The sequence below is a fragment of the Chenopodium quinoa genome, unplaced genomic scaffold (assembly GCF_001683475.1).
Source record: "Chenopodium quinoa cultivar QQ74 unplaced genomic scaffold, ASM168347v1, whole genome shotgun sequence".
Lineage (NCBI taxonomy): Eukaryota > Viridiplantae > Streptophyta > Magnoliopsida > Caryophyllales > Amaranthaceae > Chenopodium > Chenopodium quinoa.
In genome coordinates this window covers 5,779,601-5,797,664 of record NW_018742484.1, presented here as the reverse complement: position 1 = coordinate 5,797,664, position 18,064 = coordinate 5,779,601, and the positions used below count along the sequence as shown (strand labels likewise).

General features: G+C 34.2%; 3 protein-coding genes across 3 annotated transcripts; all 3 read left to right on the top strand.

The window, feature by feature from the left end:
- The first annotated feature begins 4,202 nt into the window (after positions 1-4,202).
- Positions 4,203-7,799, top strand: LOC110719540. Its single transcript, XM_021898492.1, has 2 exons — positions 4,203-4,657; positions 6,170-7,799. Exons 1-2 carry the CDS (start codon positions 4,550-4,552, stop codon positions 7,385-7,387), a joined length of 1,326 nt encoding a protein of 441 aa, XP_021754184.1. The 5' UTR covers positions 4,203-4,549; the 3' UTR covers positions 7,388-7,799.
- Positions 7,800-9,438: 1,639 nt separating this feature from the next.
- LOC110719209 (AP2/ERF and B3 domain-containing transcription factor At1g50680-like) lies at positions 9,439-10,591 on the top strand. The gene has a single exon (XM_021898109.1). The coding sequence runs from the start codon at positions 9,494-9,496 to the stop codon at positions 10,589-10,591; it is 1,098 nt and encodes a 365-aa protein (XP_021753801.1). The 5' UTR covers positions 9,439-9,493.
- Positions 10,592-11,687: 1,096 nt separating this feature from the next.
- On the top strand, positions 11,688-13,547 carry LOC110719539 (BTB/POZ domain-containing protein At5g41330-like). Its single transcript, XM_021898491.1, has one exon. The coding sequence runs from the start codon at positions 11,882-11,884 to the stop codon at positions 13,277-13,279; it is 1,398 nt and encodes a 465-aa protein (XP_021754183.1). The 5' UTR covers positions 11,688-11,881; the 3' UTR covers positions 13,280-13,547.
- Positions 13,548-18,064: the final 4,517 nt, after the last annotated feature.

Below are 18,064 nucleotides of genomic sequence, written 5' to 3'. Positions count from 1 at the left end.
GGTGGTGGACTGGTGGTTATGATCCTAATTTAATTCTACATACTATTCCGTACCTTCATTTTTAAAAGTTCGACTCACTTACTATTCATGCATGTGGTTAAAATAAAATAACTTTTACCATATTTTTTGATTAATATCATAAATATAAATTAGCATGTGGGATCTTATTAGATGCCCCTTATTATAAATTTTCCAAATATCAACTTAATAAGTTTCACTTATACATAGCTGATTATATATATATTCATTGTCAAAGATTTTCTTTGAAAACCGCGCAAATGCAAAGTAAGTCGAACTTTCAGAAACGTAGGGAGTATATATATATATATATTCTTTAAGGAATCCTAATTCTACATATAAGTATAAGCTAATAAGGAAGTTAGTGATATCAATTAATCAAAATAGATAAGCAAGTTAAAATCATCTCATTAATAAAAAGTCATCCATCATCTACAAATGAAATTTCGATTAACAAATAATAAAATAGAAAGGTTTTTTTAAAAAAATAAAAAATAAAAAATTAGATAAGCAAGTTATAGAGTATCTTTAGTCCTTTGGAGAGTTTTTAGTTTAAAAGGGTTAATATAAGCTAAGTTAAATAGTGAAATCAGATATAGTCTAAGCTAAAAAGTGAAGAATACTCTAAACTCTGTATATAGTTGAGTTTTCTCTACCAAATAGAGAAAAAAAAAAGATTAATATACTAGTGAACATAATTGAATGTGAAATTACCTGAACTCATATATATAAATTTAAACTCCTATACATTGCATAAAAAAAAATATATATAAATAAATAAAAATTTGATTTGTTATTTCAGAATTATTTGCCTCATTGGATTTTCATTAAGTATATACGGATCCGAGTATCATTCATGAAGGATTAATATATAGATTCTTTTTAATTAGGTTAATTTTTTTTTTCCCCCAAAAAAACGTAACGAATGTGGGCATATATATAACCTCCTTAAATAGTTAAATGCACTTAGGTCATGGGAGACAACTGATTTCAATGATTTTATTTCTCTCATTTAGTTAAGTCATTAACTTGCTCGCGTCACCTTGTTTTTTTCGACAGAGAGCATGATAACATCATAGTAGCCTCGTAGGCCAATCGAAGGTTACGTTACTTCTTTGTCACCAATAATAGACATTTCTCGGCTCTTTCGTAACGCATACTTAACCACCAATAGATACCTCTCTTCTGCATAAATGTCCTGTGACAAGTGGCTTATTTGAAATAAATTATGCTTGTACGTAATGGATAATTTACATCCATTTATAGATCTACCTCAGGTGTGCGTCATATAAATCTGTTAATTTTCTCTATTTTTTCTTAGGGCTTGCCTCTTCGAAATTAATCACACATATTTTCTTTTTAAAAAATCATGAAACTTTACCATGCTACTCATAGAAGAAATAACATGCATTTCATCTGTTTCATTTTTGTGTGTGTGATATTTCATCTTATTATATTTTAGCCTGAAATGTTTTCCTATATATATTATCAATTATCATCAATCATGATTCATGACGTTAAAAACGACTTACCGTTAGACTTTATTTTGTATATAACCAGCACAAACTCGTAAATATTACGTCCATAATACTTCAAATTACATTGTAGAAAGAAAAAAAAAAATATTTTGCCCATACTTGATGTTGTAAATACCAAATAAATTATGGTTCAACAATATCTACCATAAATGAACTTTAATATTTATAAGATGGTGGAATTTATAGTATTATTATTATCAAATGCGGTGGAATGTGACAATGTGAAAAAAATAAAAATGAAAAGAGTAATAAGCCTATCATCTATCATGTGCATCTAATAATGGAGATATACAACGGCAGTAATTTTTAATGCGCAAGTGTCATACGCTCATACCCTTACATTTAATTCTCTCTGTTTTCATTTTCATTTTATTTTTGTTAAATTATTTTATATATATTTGTACACAAATTCTTATACGTGGCGCTCACACGGTGTGACCAGGTATCATATAGGTTACTTCATTATTATTATAGAGGTTATTCGGTACAAGGGTTATTTCGTCAGTATTATATGATCATGAGTTACTTCGTTCTTTTACAAGCGGTCACATGATGTGGCCAACCGCATACGAGAATACAAGATGCGGTAATATTTGTATTTATATTTATATTTGTAAATTCCTCATTAAAAACAATAATGGTTTCGTACACCCGGGTGTACCATGCGCATAGTACACCCGGAAGAACATCACCCTATGAATAAAAGAACATTACCTATAAATAGAAGAACATTAATATAAATAAAAGAACATTGTCTATAAATAAAAGAACATTACTTATAAAAAAAAAATCGTAGTTATAATAATTTATTATACATTACAAACGGACATAGAGTACATCAAAAAGACCGTTACATATAAAATACAGAACATTATATACAATAAAAGAACATAACTTAAAAATAAAATAACATTACATATAAATATAAAAGAACATTATCTTTCTGAAAAAGAACGTTACATATAAATAATGGAAAAATGCTACTACCCAAACCCATGGAAGAAGATGATGAACAACAATGGTAGTGGCAAAAATTCAAACAATCCAAGTAATTTCATGATAATAAAGCTTTATATGAACAACAAATATTATCACAAAACACAAAATATAAGTAAAAATAACAAGCAAAGAGAGAGTTCACTATTGAAGTACAACCTAGGGTTTCATATTCATGAAGTAGAACAAAGATGAACAAAGAAAGAGAAGTCATACCTCAAATGAGTAGAAAACCTTTGTAAAGTGAATTAATAGTGGAAATCAAGCAAGTTAAACACTTCAACTTGCAAGTTTTTTAGCCAAAATAAAATATACCCAAAATTCTCAAATCATGAAAAATCCGAAAATTTGGTTGTGAAATTTGGATTTTGAAGTATAAAATCTAGTATAAATGTGTCTGTGAGTGATGAAATAAGCACATAAAAACTATAAGGGGCCGTTTGGTTCGCTGGAATGGGGAAAGGGAATGAGAATGATTCCCTTTGTTAGTGTTTGTTTTCACACTTTTGTCATTCCCATTCCTCCATTCTATTTTTTGGTTTACCCAAAAGTCTTCTAGACTCATTCCCCACCCCCCTACCTTTCCCGTTCCTTTCCCCAACCACCACCATACCCCATCAGCTTGCTGCTGCTCGCCGGAATTGCTGCTGCTCGCCGGATGTTCGTCGGCCTTCCCCAGACCCTCGCCGCCCTTCACCGCCCTTCGCCGCCCCTCCTCCCACACGGAAAACCTTCCCCGACCTTCTTCTCTCTTTCTCTCTCCTCCATTTTCCCAGACATTTTAGGTACGCTCCTCTACCTCTTTACTCTAATTCAGTTCTAAAATTCTGTATATTTTTTATGAATTAGTTCAATTCTAGATTTGTAAATTTTCGTTTATTTTGAATTTGCCATTTTTTCTGGTAAATTTTGCATGAATTCAACTTTTTTGACGAGGGGGAGGGGCGGCGAAGGTAGGATTAGTGGTGGCTGGTTCCGGTGTGGTGTTGGTCGGGCGGTGCGGTGGTTGGAGAAGGTGGAAAATAATGAAGGAAGGGGTGCAATGGTTGTGCTGTGGTGGTTCTGTGGTGGTTTCATTCCATTCTCCTCCATTCTCACCAAACAACACCCTAAATTCAAAGGGTTTCATTGCATTCTCCACCATTCCCTTTTTGCATTCCATTCCGATTACCCTGTGCAAACCAAACGGCCCCTAAAAATCAAGAAATGAAATGGAAGAAGTTAGAGGGAGAGGAGAGAGAGTATCGAAAAGAGAGAAAATGAATGAGTGAAATGAGCATTACATATAAAATAAAAAAACATTACATATAAATGAGACTTCATAAAAAAAGAACATTAAATTTATCCCAATATTTTATTATTTATATGTAATGTACTTCCGTTTTCCGGGTGTACCATGCACTTGTTGGCTTTAGATACACCCCCCCTCTACCATATTATTTTCAATTAAAAACCATCCCAAGGCACTTGTTGGCTTTTGGCAATGGTACACATGAAAATTAGACTCTAAATTAAGGGTATATTTGTCAATGCAAAGTTGATGATAGTAATAATTACAGAATCAGATGTAAAAATAGCTTTTAGAAGTAAACATTAAAAAGCTTTGGATTTTCTGATAATAATTATAATAATAATCAAGTCATTGCCGTGTTTGACCCCAAAAGCCATTTAAGAGAGAATTCAGCAGCAGACATTCAGAAGCTTAGTTTTAGAGAGAGAAATTTGTTAAGAGAGAGAAAATTTCAGATTTTTAGAGATTTGGGATTTAGTGTTCTTAAATTGGGGTTTTCTTGTTTGTTTTATTTTTTTCTAAGTCAAAATCAACCCTAAATAACTTGTTTAAGTTTCTTGTTTAAAGTTTTGATTTTGGATTCTGGGTTCTCTTCAGAATTTCATAAGATTTCTGGGTTTATTTTTTTACTGTGTTAATCTGAATTTGATTGTGTATGTGATTTTCTAGAGAGAGAAAGTGGTAGTTTTTTTAGAGAGAGAAAGAGATGAACAGAGGAGGAGATGGGGAGATGAATAGTGCTATGGAGACCGTCAGCGCAGCTGCTACTGCGATCGCTTCTGCTGAGTCTCGGGTCCCACCTTCTTCTGTTCAGGTAATTTCACCAATTTCATTTATTTATTACTTATATTTTTGGAATATTTGTGAAATTTATTAAAATAAAAAGGCAGGGGAAATGGTAGTTTTCTTGATTTTGCTTAATTTTTCTGGTTTTTTTGAAGTGGGTTTGCTGTTTATTTAAGTTTGTGCTAGATTCAAGATCTGGGTCTTTTATATATGCTCAGAATTTATATAATTTGAGATTCAAAATGTTGAATATGTGTATTATTAGTGAGTTTTTGAAGTAGGTTTTGTTGGTTACTGTTTGATTGTTATGAAATGTTTAGAGAGTGAAATTTGTCTGGTTACTGTTTGATTGTTATGAAATGTTTAGAGAGTGAAATTTGTCTGGTAAAATGATTTGAATTTGTGAGATACTGAATTTGATTGATTGTTGCTGAACTTGTAAATAGAAGTCTGTTGTAGAATAGTCAACGCCCAAATCCGAAATCGCCTTTGTTCGTTCCTAACTTCCTAACAAAGATTGATAATAAGTGGAGGCAGCATGAGAAAGTTTCTTGTAAGTAATAACCATTTGTTTGTTTCTTAGATAAGTTTCATAGGAGTAATAATAAAATAAACTTAGTCTAATTAGCAAGTGACACGATAACTTCAGTGTGTAATGAACCGTGAGACTCCTTGATGATTTGGGGCTATGAATGGTAATAATGGCATAGTGTATTAGTATGATGACAGGCGAGTGGTATATTGGTATGGCTATAGAACATATCGGGACATTGAGGACTTGATATATGCAATATATTGGTTGTCGGAGTCTGTGTATGAGGTGTTCTTTAGTCCTCTCTGTATCTCACCATCTGATCTGTTTTATATTGTTTTGAGTGTAGCCGAGTAGTATCCAGGAAGAATTGACATTTTGTCTCTCATGTCCTTGTGTGATATACATTTGTGACTATTTGGTTTGTGGCAGTCCCTGAACATGAGTAATACTTGCAAGGATATATATTGGGACGTCCTGCTTGACCCTCCAAGGGCAAGATTCATTTTAAGCATATCTCGTTGATTTGTTATACAACAGACTGCAAGACTCTTTCCGATCACATAAAAGATAAAACCTTAAACACATGTTTGGCTAATTATTGTCTAATTGTTTATAGCACTTACTACACCTTTTCTTATGATACCTATCCCCAAAACTGACAATCTGATGTAATGGTTATATTATAAATCTGCTCATATTGTAAATTTTTCTGATGGTGGATCAGGAAGCTTTTTATAAAATAAAAAAGAAAACAGGTACGTGTACATGGTGTGCTTATTCAAGAATTATCCTATGTAATTTATTGGAAGTTTAAGAATAAGATTACTTTGAATGTCAGTTTGCTCAAAGTGTGGTGACTGCTAAACTTGAGCAACTATGTGGACTGTAGTTACCTATTCACGAAGTTTATGTTTTGAGTTTTTTGGTCTGTGGTTGTTTTGGTACCATGGGGTTATTTTTCGTCTTTGTTAGTTTGTCTAATACATATGATTCTTTTACTAGCAGAAACGAAGGTGGAGTGGCTGTTTGAGCACATATTGGTGTTTTGGTTCCCAAAAGAATAGCAAAAAATTCGGACATGCTGTCCTTGTCCCTGAGCCAACACCACAAGGAAATGGAGTTGCTGCATCTACATCTGAACATTCAACTCAACCATCTGCCATCAGAATGCCTTTTGTTGCTCCTCCCTCATCTCCTGCATCATTTCTTCCTTCAGAATCACAATCAGCATTACATTCTCCTGCAACCTCTGTAGGTCTTAACTCTCACTCTCCTAATTTGTACTCTCCGCCTAGTGGACCCCGCTCTATTTTTGCCATTGGCCCATATGCCCATGAGACACAATTAGTCACTCCTCCTGTCTTCTCGACGTACACTACCGAACCTTCCACTGCCCCTTTCACTCCACCTCCTGAGTCAGTTCATCTGACAACTCCTTCCTCTCCTGAGGTGCCGTTTGCTCAACTTCTTGATCCCATTCACCGTAATGGTGATGCAGTTCATAGGTTCCCCCCATCACATTATGATTTTCAATCCTATCTTCTCCATCCTGGAAGCCCTGTGGGCCCTCTTATTTCACCTGGTTCTGCTGTCTCAGGCTCAGGCACATCCTCACCCTTTCCTGACCCCTATTTTCCTGATATTCGATATGGAGTCCCTCAGAAGCTGCTAACCCTTGAAGTGGGGCCCATGCGTGAATGGGGTTCACAGCAAGCATCGGGTTCTGTGACTCCAGATGCCATCCAGCCTCAGTCTCGAGACAACATACTTTTGGATCCACAAGATTCTGTGCTTTCATCGCTTCCAAATATACCCAATGGACACAGAAACAATGATTATCTCATTGATCATCGTGTCTCCTTTGAGCTTACATCCGAAGATGTGGTGAGGTGCGTGGAAAGGAAGCCCACAGCGTTGCCTAAAGCACTGCAGCATGCTGATGACAGAGATTACAATACTAACGACTCAGTTGATGACTGTACTAGTGCTGGAACTTCTGAGAAGGGGCAGACAAATTTCGAGGAGGGACAGAGGCATCATAAGCAGCGTGCTGCCTCTCTCAGTTCAATAAAGGAATTCAATTTCGACCATGTAAATGGTTTGGATTCAGATAAACCATGTATCAACTCAAACTGGTGGGCCAATGAAAAGGTTATAGGCAAAGAAGAAGCTCCCTGCCAAAACTGGTCCTTTTTTCCGGTGATGCAGTCGGGTGTCAGCTAGCAGATATGTAAGTATGTTGGGTGGTCCAAACCCTGCTTCCAATGTACTCTCTCACACACACACACACAACACACATGAAACACATTAATTTGTTTGCCCCTTAACGAAAGTTATCGGGGTGTAGTTCGATGCTGACTTCAGAGAGATGGATCCATTAGGATTACTGTGATTTCCTTTTTGATCCTTTTTGAAGTAGATTGAATCTTAAGGGATGGAGATGGGCAATGTTTTGTTAGAAATAGGGTATGGATAATATAGTATTTTTACTTCTATCAGAAGAACTAACCCTTTAGTCCATAGTCCTTTAGGCCTTGTTTGTCTGTATGCATTTTGGAATGTATAATACATAATTACATATAGTGGCAGTTTGCAATGCTAGTACAGATTTAAAAAAAACTCTCTTTCTTGGTAATTTCTCTTCTTGGTTATATTTTGACTGTACCGTGGCACCCGAACGAAAGGACCTGTCAATAACTGATCCGACTGGTTATAAACCCAACCAAGACTGGCTTGTTAGTCAATGAATTATCGGTTTAAACATGAAGTTCAAACCTGGAAATTGGATTTGTCTGACCTGAATCAAACCCGAACCCAGCCTTGAGCTCACTAAAACTATTGTAAAATTGCACATAACCCAATTCCCTAGAACCCGACTTGGCTAAAATTTTTATTTGTGCAAAAGGGTTCAAACCCGAAGTGTTAGATTGATTGACTAATGACCTGTTTGACATTTTTACAGTGGATAAATAACAAATATTTTTGCCATTGATAAAAGCGTGACAATTTTTATTTGTGCTAATTTGATTAATTGTATTTATTGACCCTTAATCGTTCATCACTCCTCAATCCTCATGCAACAAAAGAGATTCTTTCCATTTATTTTCATACGAGTATCTTCTAATTTTTCAAAAATTGTGATATCTTTCGTTACAAACAATTTAAAATCAAAAGTTGCTAAACATTAGAGGTTTAATTCTGACAAATTTGTGCTAAATCTTAGAAAAATAAAGAGAAGGAAAAAATCAAAAACAAAAAACGGAAGGAAATCTCATAAATTTGTCAAAGGTATGATTTTGAGCCATAATAGAATCAAAATTTGGACAGAGGACCTTTATTACAGGATTTCATTACATGATTTCATTACATAAAATTAAGAAAGTTAAAATTTGGTCTACTTTTACTTAAGTTAACTAAGGATTAGCTGTGATATCGCAAGGATATATAATTTCCCAAAATAAATCTCTTCCCAAAATACTTTTTTTTTATACTCTTCTATTTTATAAATCTCTGTTTCATAAATCCGTATTTGGTTATTGTGTATAAAAACTCTTACAAGATGTTTGCTCCCTAATTTCTTTACATTACAACAAAAATCCATCTTTCTCTTTTGTTTCATTCTAATCACAACAACTTCAGTTCAGGTATGCTCTAAACATATACAAGTATTTAATTTAAATTGATTTCTGTATATTAATCGTTGTTTTTACAACAATTTGATATTCATCCTTTATGATAAAGTTTCAATCTTTAATGGATATGATAAAGTTTCAATCTTTAATGGATAATATTCCATGTGCTAATTCAATGCTAGTCTCAATGATCACTCTATTCTTCTGAATTCTATCAATTATGAAATATTTGAGTTATTATGAATTCTGGCCAAGTCTCTAATTCATATCTATGTAATAAAATCCATAAAAGCAGAGGGAGTAATATATATTTTTTTAACATCGCTTTTTGTTGTGTAATGTATCAATTCGGACGTCTGGGTCGGATCCGATGAGGTCAGACCGACTCTAATTTCAAACTTGAATTATGCTAAATTATTGTGTCTATACGAGTCAAAATCAAATATATTTCGGGTTGGTTTCAGATCAGGTCGGTCGGATCAAGTTTTGACACCTACTTGTGTTTGTGTTTAATGCATATTGGTTTAATGGTTAGCTAACTAGTGTATTGATCTTTTGCTGGCTAATTATTCAAATTCTTCGGTTTCATTATCGATCGAAACAAATTAATTTTCGATTACATATAAACAATTTGTTGTTTTTGTTATAGTTAAATTGAATTTAACTGAGTTGATTGACATAGGAGTAATTACAATTAATGGAAGAAGAGAGGGGGTCAAGCACAATGACCAAAGCAGAAGCCTCAGATTCAAACAGCTCCAATTTTCAACCAAAAAGGCCCAACACTATTATTAGGCCCAATACTGTTGATAGGCTCAAGGCTGTTGATAAGCCCAACAGGCAACATAGTGGTTCTTCTAAATACAAGGGTGTTGTGTATCAACAAAATGGTCATTGGGGAGCACAGATCTATGCCAACCACCACAGGATTTGGTTGGGCACCTTCAAAACCGAGGCGACTGCCGCTGCTGCTTATGATAGCGCCGCCATCAAGCTACGACATGGGAACTCCGGTGATGCCCATCGAAACTTCCCATGGACTGCTCTTACCATATATGAGCCCAATTTCCAAGCCCACTATAGTACTGATCAAGTGCTAAACATGATCAAAGATGGGTCTTACCAAACTAAATTTGGTGAATATTTGTCATCCATTTCTCAAGTGAGCAATGTTCAAACAAGCAATAATAACAACAACAACAAGCAAGAAGGGTACTATTGTCAAGAACTCTTTAGGAAGGAATTGACCCCAAGCGACGTTGGAAAGCTCAATAGGCTTGTGATTCCAAAAAGGTACGCTATAAAGTATTTTCCCGTTAAAGATAACAATGGAAGGAAGTTTGGTGTATGTGAAGGTGAAGAAGAGGGCGGCGATCAAGGAGGAGACATGGAGTTGATATTCTACGACAATACAATGAAGAGTTGGAATTTTCGGTATTGCTATTGGAAGAGTAGCCAAAGTTTTGTGTTTACTAGAGGATGGAACAAGTTTGTAAGGGTGAAGGAATTAGAGGCCAAAGATGTTGTGACTTTTTATACGTGTGAGTTTAGAGAAAATGAGGCTAATGATGTGAAGAAGTTTTGGATGATTGATGTTGTGAAATGTAACAAAGGAAATGATGAAAATGTAGCAAAAAATAATAATGTAGTTGACAAGGAGAAAGGAATTTTGCATGGAAGTGAGTTATCATTGGTTCAAGGTGAAGCAGTTGAGACCAAGAAAAATAAGGGGTTAAAGTTATTTGGTGTTCAACTTGTGCCTGCTAGTTGTGATGAAGATACTAGTTACCAATAATATTTGCATCCATTTTCTTTCTTCTAAGTTTTAATATCTTGTAATTTCGATCTCTACATTGAGTTTTGATATATGATAATTGTTCGATTGTGAAACTCCCTTGGACTATTTTCCATTGATCGTATTTTTAGAGATAGAAGGCGGCATTAGTCTGAAAGATATTAGGATATCTAATGCGATTAGGATTACTACAAATTACAAAATATTATCCTTAACCTATGATGAGAGTTGTATATTATCAATAATGTTGCTTCATTTGTGAAATTTAGTGGATGAGAGTTGACCGACTTGGATGTGCCCAATTTCATGCTACTGAAAATGACTACTAACATTTTCTTTTTCCTACTCTCTTGCACTCCCTTTCGCAATCTTTCACCCCCTATCGTGAACCACCGCAAACACCACCATAACCACCGCCAACCATCGACAATTCGACATCCCCTTGGTGACTCCTAACCCGACTCATTTCTCATTTCCCTTCAATTTGCCTTCCTCACTTCATACCCCCGTACCAATCCAATTATCCAAGACAAATGTTTGGATTTTGTGGCTGTTAAACCAACACAATGCAAATAACATCATAAGGATACTTAAGCAACTAATTGTTATTGTTAACCATGATTAGAAAATAAAGTTAATTTTATGTTTAAAACAACATTAATAAGTTTAAAAGTAAGTTTGATCATACAAAATGGAAATAAGCACTTAGTTTTAGGATAAAGGGTGTACAATTAGACAAGCTAAGGTTATCAAAGTGAATTTCCGAAAAAAAAATTTCCAATCACATACTTCCTTAGTTTTTATAAGTGTTACGTACACTTTAATCGACACTTAATTTTAGATAATTAATTTATATAACAAAAAATAAGTGGGTGTTGAGTTCCCTAAATTGAAAATGTACGAGTAATTATTATGGAATATGTATATGTCAAAGAAAAAGTGTAAAACTTTAAAATTAGAAAAAAAAACCTCATTATAAGATAAATATGACAATAAAAAAATGAACGGAGTAAAGAAAATCAAAGCGAATTATGACTCCGTTTTCATTCTTTATTTTTACTGGTTGATTTTTTTTTTTTTTTAATTTAATAATTTTTACTGTACTAATGAAAAAAAAAATAAAAAAAAATAATTTTTATTAAACTAAACGGAAATTTGAGATTAGACCGCTAGGCCTGGACTGTCTTCTCCGAAGTCAAACTTTCAACTGAAGTTTACACCTTCCTCTTCATTACACTCTCTTCTCTGCTGGAAATCAAATTTAATGAAAGCTACCACTTAAACTTCTCAATGAATTCTTCAATTGATTCTCAAAATCCCAAATCTGAATCAAATATTGTAACCCTAAATGTTGGTGGTGAACTCTTTCAAACCACCCAAAAAACCCTAACCCTAGCTGGCCCCAATTCCTTCCTTTCCACCATTTCTTCTTCTTCAAATTCAAATTCAAATTCACAAGTACCCTTTATCGATCGAGACCCTCAATTGTTCTCAATCTTTCTCTCTCTCCTAAGAACTGGAAATCTTCCCTCAAAATCCAAAATTTTCGATCTTCATGACCTAATTACCGAATCCCAATTCTATGGAATTGAGCCAATTTTAATTAATTCTCTCTCCAACCCATCTCAATTCAACCCGTTAATTCTCCAGAAATCATCGTTTCTTCCCTTAAATGGTAGAGATTCAATTTCTGCTATCTCAACGACGTCGTTTGGTTCTGTTCATGTTGCTCATGGTAGTAAGATCACTTCCTTTGACTGGTCGTTGAGTAGAAAGTCAACGATTTTGACTGAATTCGTTGCAGTTGATTCATTATTGGCAGTTGCCTCTGATGTGGCGGCTGCTGGTGCTACTGATTTTTGTGGATTGCAAATAATTGATCTTGAAAAGGGTTTTGTGAGGGAGTGTTTGAATTGGGAGAATTCAACTAGGTCTAGTTCAAATGTTCAGGCCATTGGTTCATCCAATGAGTACTTGTTTACTAGTTTCGAATCGAGTCGGAGGAACTCTAATGCTATCGTGGTTTATGATCTCTTGGGTGATTTTAGGCCCATTTTCGAGATTGCTCGAAACGAGATATATGGTTCTGATTTTGATTGTTCTACTATTCCAGCAACAAAATTAAATTGGGTTTCTGGTTATAATTTGTTAATGGCATCTGGGAATCATAGTGGACCAACAGGTGTAGTAGGTAGTATAAAATTGTGGGATATTAGGTCTGGAAATGTAGTGTGGGAGATGAAGGAGAAAGTAGATTGCTTTGCTGATGTCGCGGTTTCGAGTTCTTTACCATGTATGTTTAAAGTTGGTATCAATTCTGGTGAGGTTTTCTTCCTAGATTTTAGAAATCTTGGCTCTGAAAGTGAATGGGTTTGTTTAGGAAATCGAACGAAGTTGATTAATTCAAAAAAAGAGGGATTAGGATGTAAAGTTGAATGTCATGGGAGTGATGTATTTGTTAGTAAAGGTGGAGATATAGAGTTATGGTCTGAGGTATTGGTTGATTCTTCATTAAGTGGTGAAAATGTGTTGGGTGGTAGAGTTTTTAAGAGGACTTTGATGGGAAGAGCTAAGGATATGGGAGGTGACAAAATTACCAATTTGAGATTTGGTGGGAACAAGATGTTTGTCACAAGGAAGGATCAGCAGCTTGTTGAAGTTTGGCAGGGCGCTACCGAAGGATTGTGAATCATGATCAATCTTTTGGTAATCCTTCACTTGGATACTACTTTACTAGTATACTAGTCCTTGATTTTCGAAATTAGATATTCTTTTACTTGAATGTAACTTTAGCTCTTTGTAATTCTTGTTTAATTGTAAATGCATGTTGTATTCAGTTATTCTTGTACTCCTAGTGAAGGAAATAGATTGGCAAGTAGTAATTCTTCATCATATTCTTTTGAACGATATTATGTGAATCAATGATGATCTATGAGATATGTTTGGGGTTACTTGACATGGTGGAGTAGTCGGTTAGACACGCTTTTAAGTTAGATGCATCTTTAGGGCATTTTTATAAAATTATGCTGCTATAATAGTTGAACTGTTTGCAAAAAAGTTGGTGCTAGTGATAAAGTTGAATGTGGAAAGTTTTGTTTTTGCAATGTAATTGTCTTTAGCTTTAGCTACGATCTGCTCCCATGACTCCCATAAAACATCATTTTGCCTAGAAGAGTAGGCTAGTAGCCCACGCCGCTTTGCCCAGCTTGCTTGTATTACCACCAATGAGCCTTGTCAGCTACCTTGCTCTCCTCAAACCCCAACTGTAGCACCCATCGAAGAAGGCTTTTACGTATCAGCCATGGAACCACTTTCAACAGATTCACACCAGACAGCAGCTATTGGCATTCGGTTGGAATACCTATACTTCAGGTCTATGTTGTGAATTTCAATCTGATTGGGGCTACCAATATTAATGTACAAAATTTTGGGACTATCAATCAGACTTTTACAAATAAAAAGGGAAATTTGTTGCTCAGTAACAGAATTTCTTAATTTGTTCTACCTCTTGCTAAGCTTAGTACAAGGATTTATTTACAATGGAAGATGAGAATTAAGGTTGAGCTAAACTATCCGGAGATTCGAAAATTCAATCCGCATCTAATACGATATTGTAGGATATCTGATCCGAAATTTTGAATATGGATACCTATTCAGTATTCAGATATCATTTTTCGGATTTTCGGAGATCCAAAATATTTTGGATTTCGGATAATGGATATCCGATCCAAATATCCAAAAATTTGGTTATTCTCTTACATTTTTTTTATAATAATTAAAAATTACTGTATTATATAATAATATCGGATATAAATTTATAATTTCGGATATCGGATGTTCGAAATTTTTCGGATCAAATTCGGATATTGGATATCCCAAATTTCGGATATCTGATCCAATCCTTGCTCACCCCATGAGAATTATCAATCAAAAATCAAAACCCAAAACAAATAATTACATAAACAATAATTTAAAACAAGGAGGAGGAGAGACGAACCGCTGCGGTGGCTAACCGCGGGGTCGCCGGCGGTGGCTGGGCAGCCGGAGGTGGTCGGCGTCGGGTGGCTGCAAGGTGGCGTGGTGTTGGTGGCTTTCACGTGAACTATCCTCTTCACAAGAAAGGCCCAAAGTGTTAAAAGGCCTAACAAGATGTTTTTGGTTACTAAAGGATGGAAAAAAGTTTGCAAGGATAAAGAAATAGAGGCTGATAATATACTGATTATCAATAACATTGAGACTATGAATCTATAATGTTGAAGATGTGAAGATTGACATTTGTAAAATACTAAAATGTAATTTAGTTTATCATACTCCCAACTCATATAAGCATATTGCTTCATGGGGATCAATAGAGACCAAGAAAGACAAGGGATTTAATTACTTTACTCGGTGTTCAATTAGTGCCTACTAATTAGACGACAATTAATTACAAGTTAGCTTCACATTGATCCGTTATCAAGATTTAAATTGAAAAAAAAATAGTCTAACCATTTGATAGATAATTCATCTAACACGACAAATAATTACAAAAAATAGTGCAATCCAACTCAGCTATATTAAAAGTTTTTAAAATTTTTACATGTTATTAAAATGAATTATGTGTGTTGTCGTATATTATCCAACAAATGCAATCTCCTATAAATATTATGCAACCGGATCTCGATTGGATGAGTTAATTACAAATAATGGACATGGACATGGACATGGACATGGACATGGACATGGCCATGGCCCCTTGTAAGTTAATGACCTTATCATACCATTACTATAATTATAACAATTTGATATGGACATGTTGTAGTATGAAGTTGGATTTGGGGTTGCATTTATTACTCATATCATGGTTAAGGTCTTACGCCCGATTGATTTGCCTGCCGTGATCGAGAAGACAATACAACTAGTGCGGCATGTGCTATATACTGATATCATTTTTTACTTACAACCCATCACCTCGAATATTTTTATCCCTTCTTGTTCAATCATATATCATCAATTTATCTATTACCATTCACCAATCACCAATGTCTATGTTTTAATCTCAATGTTTTTTCCTTTTTTTTTTTTTTTTTTTTTTTTTAGAAATCACATACATAAGGCTTATTTGAATATAGATCGGAGACTTTATTAAATTAGGTCACAAATACATTTACAGTTGTTGTATCCTTGGTAATAAACTATTAAATCACAAAAGTTTTGCCATTTGTATATGTTTTACTGAAAATTTTGCAAAGCTCATCATAGATGATATAACGTATTAACATATAATCACAAATGTTGTATTCATATATCAGTGTTAAACTATTCAAATGTATAAAATTTCCAAATGTTTATTATAAGTAAGAAACAGCGTACCGTATCCTTCACATGGGCAAAAACAATCCGTTAACCTCTTTTGGATCATCTTTCACCACCTCAAGCAACGTCCATTTTTCCCAATCTTTTGGAGCAAGTACTTCGTCAGCTCGTATATGTTAGATATTCCTAATTGATGAACGTGAAGATAGAGGGCAATTATGTAATTAACATATAAGTTTAATGGGCTATTTCATTTATGATGCAGTTTTTTTTTTTTTTTTTTTTTTTTTTTTTTTTTTTTGGTAAGGAGAAGGGCCCTATTAACAGATCAAGCATTTGAGAGAATATATGGGCTAATCTCTTATGGACGGTGATTAACCCAAATTTGTTCTACAGATGTACCGTTATACTAGTGTACTCTTAAGTCTTAACACAACCGATTATAAAACACATACACAAGTATGTTATATAATTGGATAGAAAAAATAAAATAAAAAATGGCATGCCCTCATAAATTGAGTATCGTATATTCGTATTGATGATACTCGTATATTGCCTTGTCCGATGTCACATGGAATTATGGACTTTGATGTCTATGCATTATTATATTGAAATAGTAGCTGTCTAAATGAAACAATTGTAAGCGGACATTTAGTAATTAGCCTCTTTATTTGTTGCACTAAAGCTTGAAACTTAATAGGGCTGATTACAACTAGGCAGACAATATTTTGTATTTTCTTTTAGATAAAAATCCAAGTAATTTTAGTATTCAAAGCATGGGCCTCTTATGTTGGACTTGACAATGGGTGTAAATTTGTGTGATTTGATTTGCCATCTAGGGCCCCATCGGCCTCTACTTCGACAATATCGATGATTCACTTTATTTATCTTTTAGGCAGCCAAGCTACTACATTTACTTTACTGTTCTATCTCCGTTTCTTATAAGTTGATACGGGGTATACTAAATTGACATATTTGAGGGGAAAAATACATATGTAGTAAAAGAATTTAGAAAAAGACATAAAACTATATTTAATTATTACAGTATGTGATTTGAAATGATTGAATACGTTTTACAAACACAACAAACTAATCAAATAAAAGACATATTCCATGACAAGGAATTGTTATTGCCAAAAATTGATACATAAAAGGTACGTTCACAATAACTATTGATATCATCAATCACTTTAAAATAAAAAATGATTACAAACAAAATAAATGAGGTGAGATTAAAATCGATATCATTCCTTAATATTGATATCCCCTGACAAATGCCATAAGTTGTGATGATGAATGATAATGATTAGTATGATTTTCAACAATATGATTTTATTTTTATTTTTATTTTTATTTTTATGGTTTATGTCCTTTTTATGTGGGGCTCTTTAATTTGAGTGACTGAGACTTTGAAGCATCATTTCTAAGGTATGAGTATGAATATGTGATCATATCTCAAAATGTCTTCAAGATATTTGCTTTGTGATTAATGTAATGTCTTGTTTTGGTAACAAAAAAAAGTAACATCGATCATTCTCTGAATTCAAAGCTATTCAAGTGATAATTAGAATCATGAGAGTCAATTTTGGAGAGGGGTTTATGTTATGGTCAAATTTCAGCTACGACATCACGATCGTCATGACGAACGATTACGAGCAACGGTTGACAACTTTTATTAACCCAGCGAAGCTCAAGCGATTGCTGAGGAAGTGCAGAATATTTGTTCCTTTCTTTAAGGGAGACATTTTGCTGATAACACTTGAAATACCGTCTTGATAAGTCCAAGACAAAGAGATAAGCACAAGACTTAGTCAAGCAACCACTTCCCTATTTTTTAGGGAGGTTGACGAGAGCTTCCAACGGCATCTTCAGTTAGGGTTTAGCCCATCTAGCTAGTATTATAAACAGCAGAATAGTTGTATTCAGTAGTTACAATCTACGGACGCATCTTACTCTCATTTCTAAGCTTCTATTCTCATTGTACTCGAAAGTGTTCATAGTGAATTGGTGGTCTTGTTCCCACCCGCAGTTTTTCCCACATTTGGGTTTTCTGCGTCATCAAAACACCTTGTCCTTATTTGTTTTTAACTTAGTTTAATTCGCTTTTCATATTTTATATTCTAGCCGTCGAACGTCCTAACCTTAGGTCGTCCTTAGGCGAAATTTGGCATAAACAAT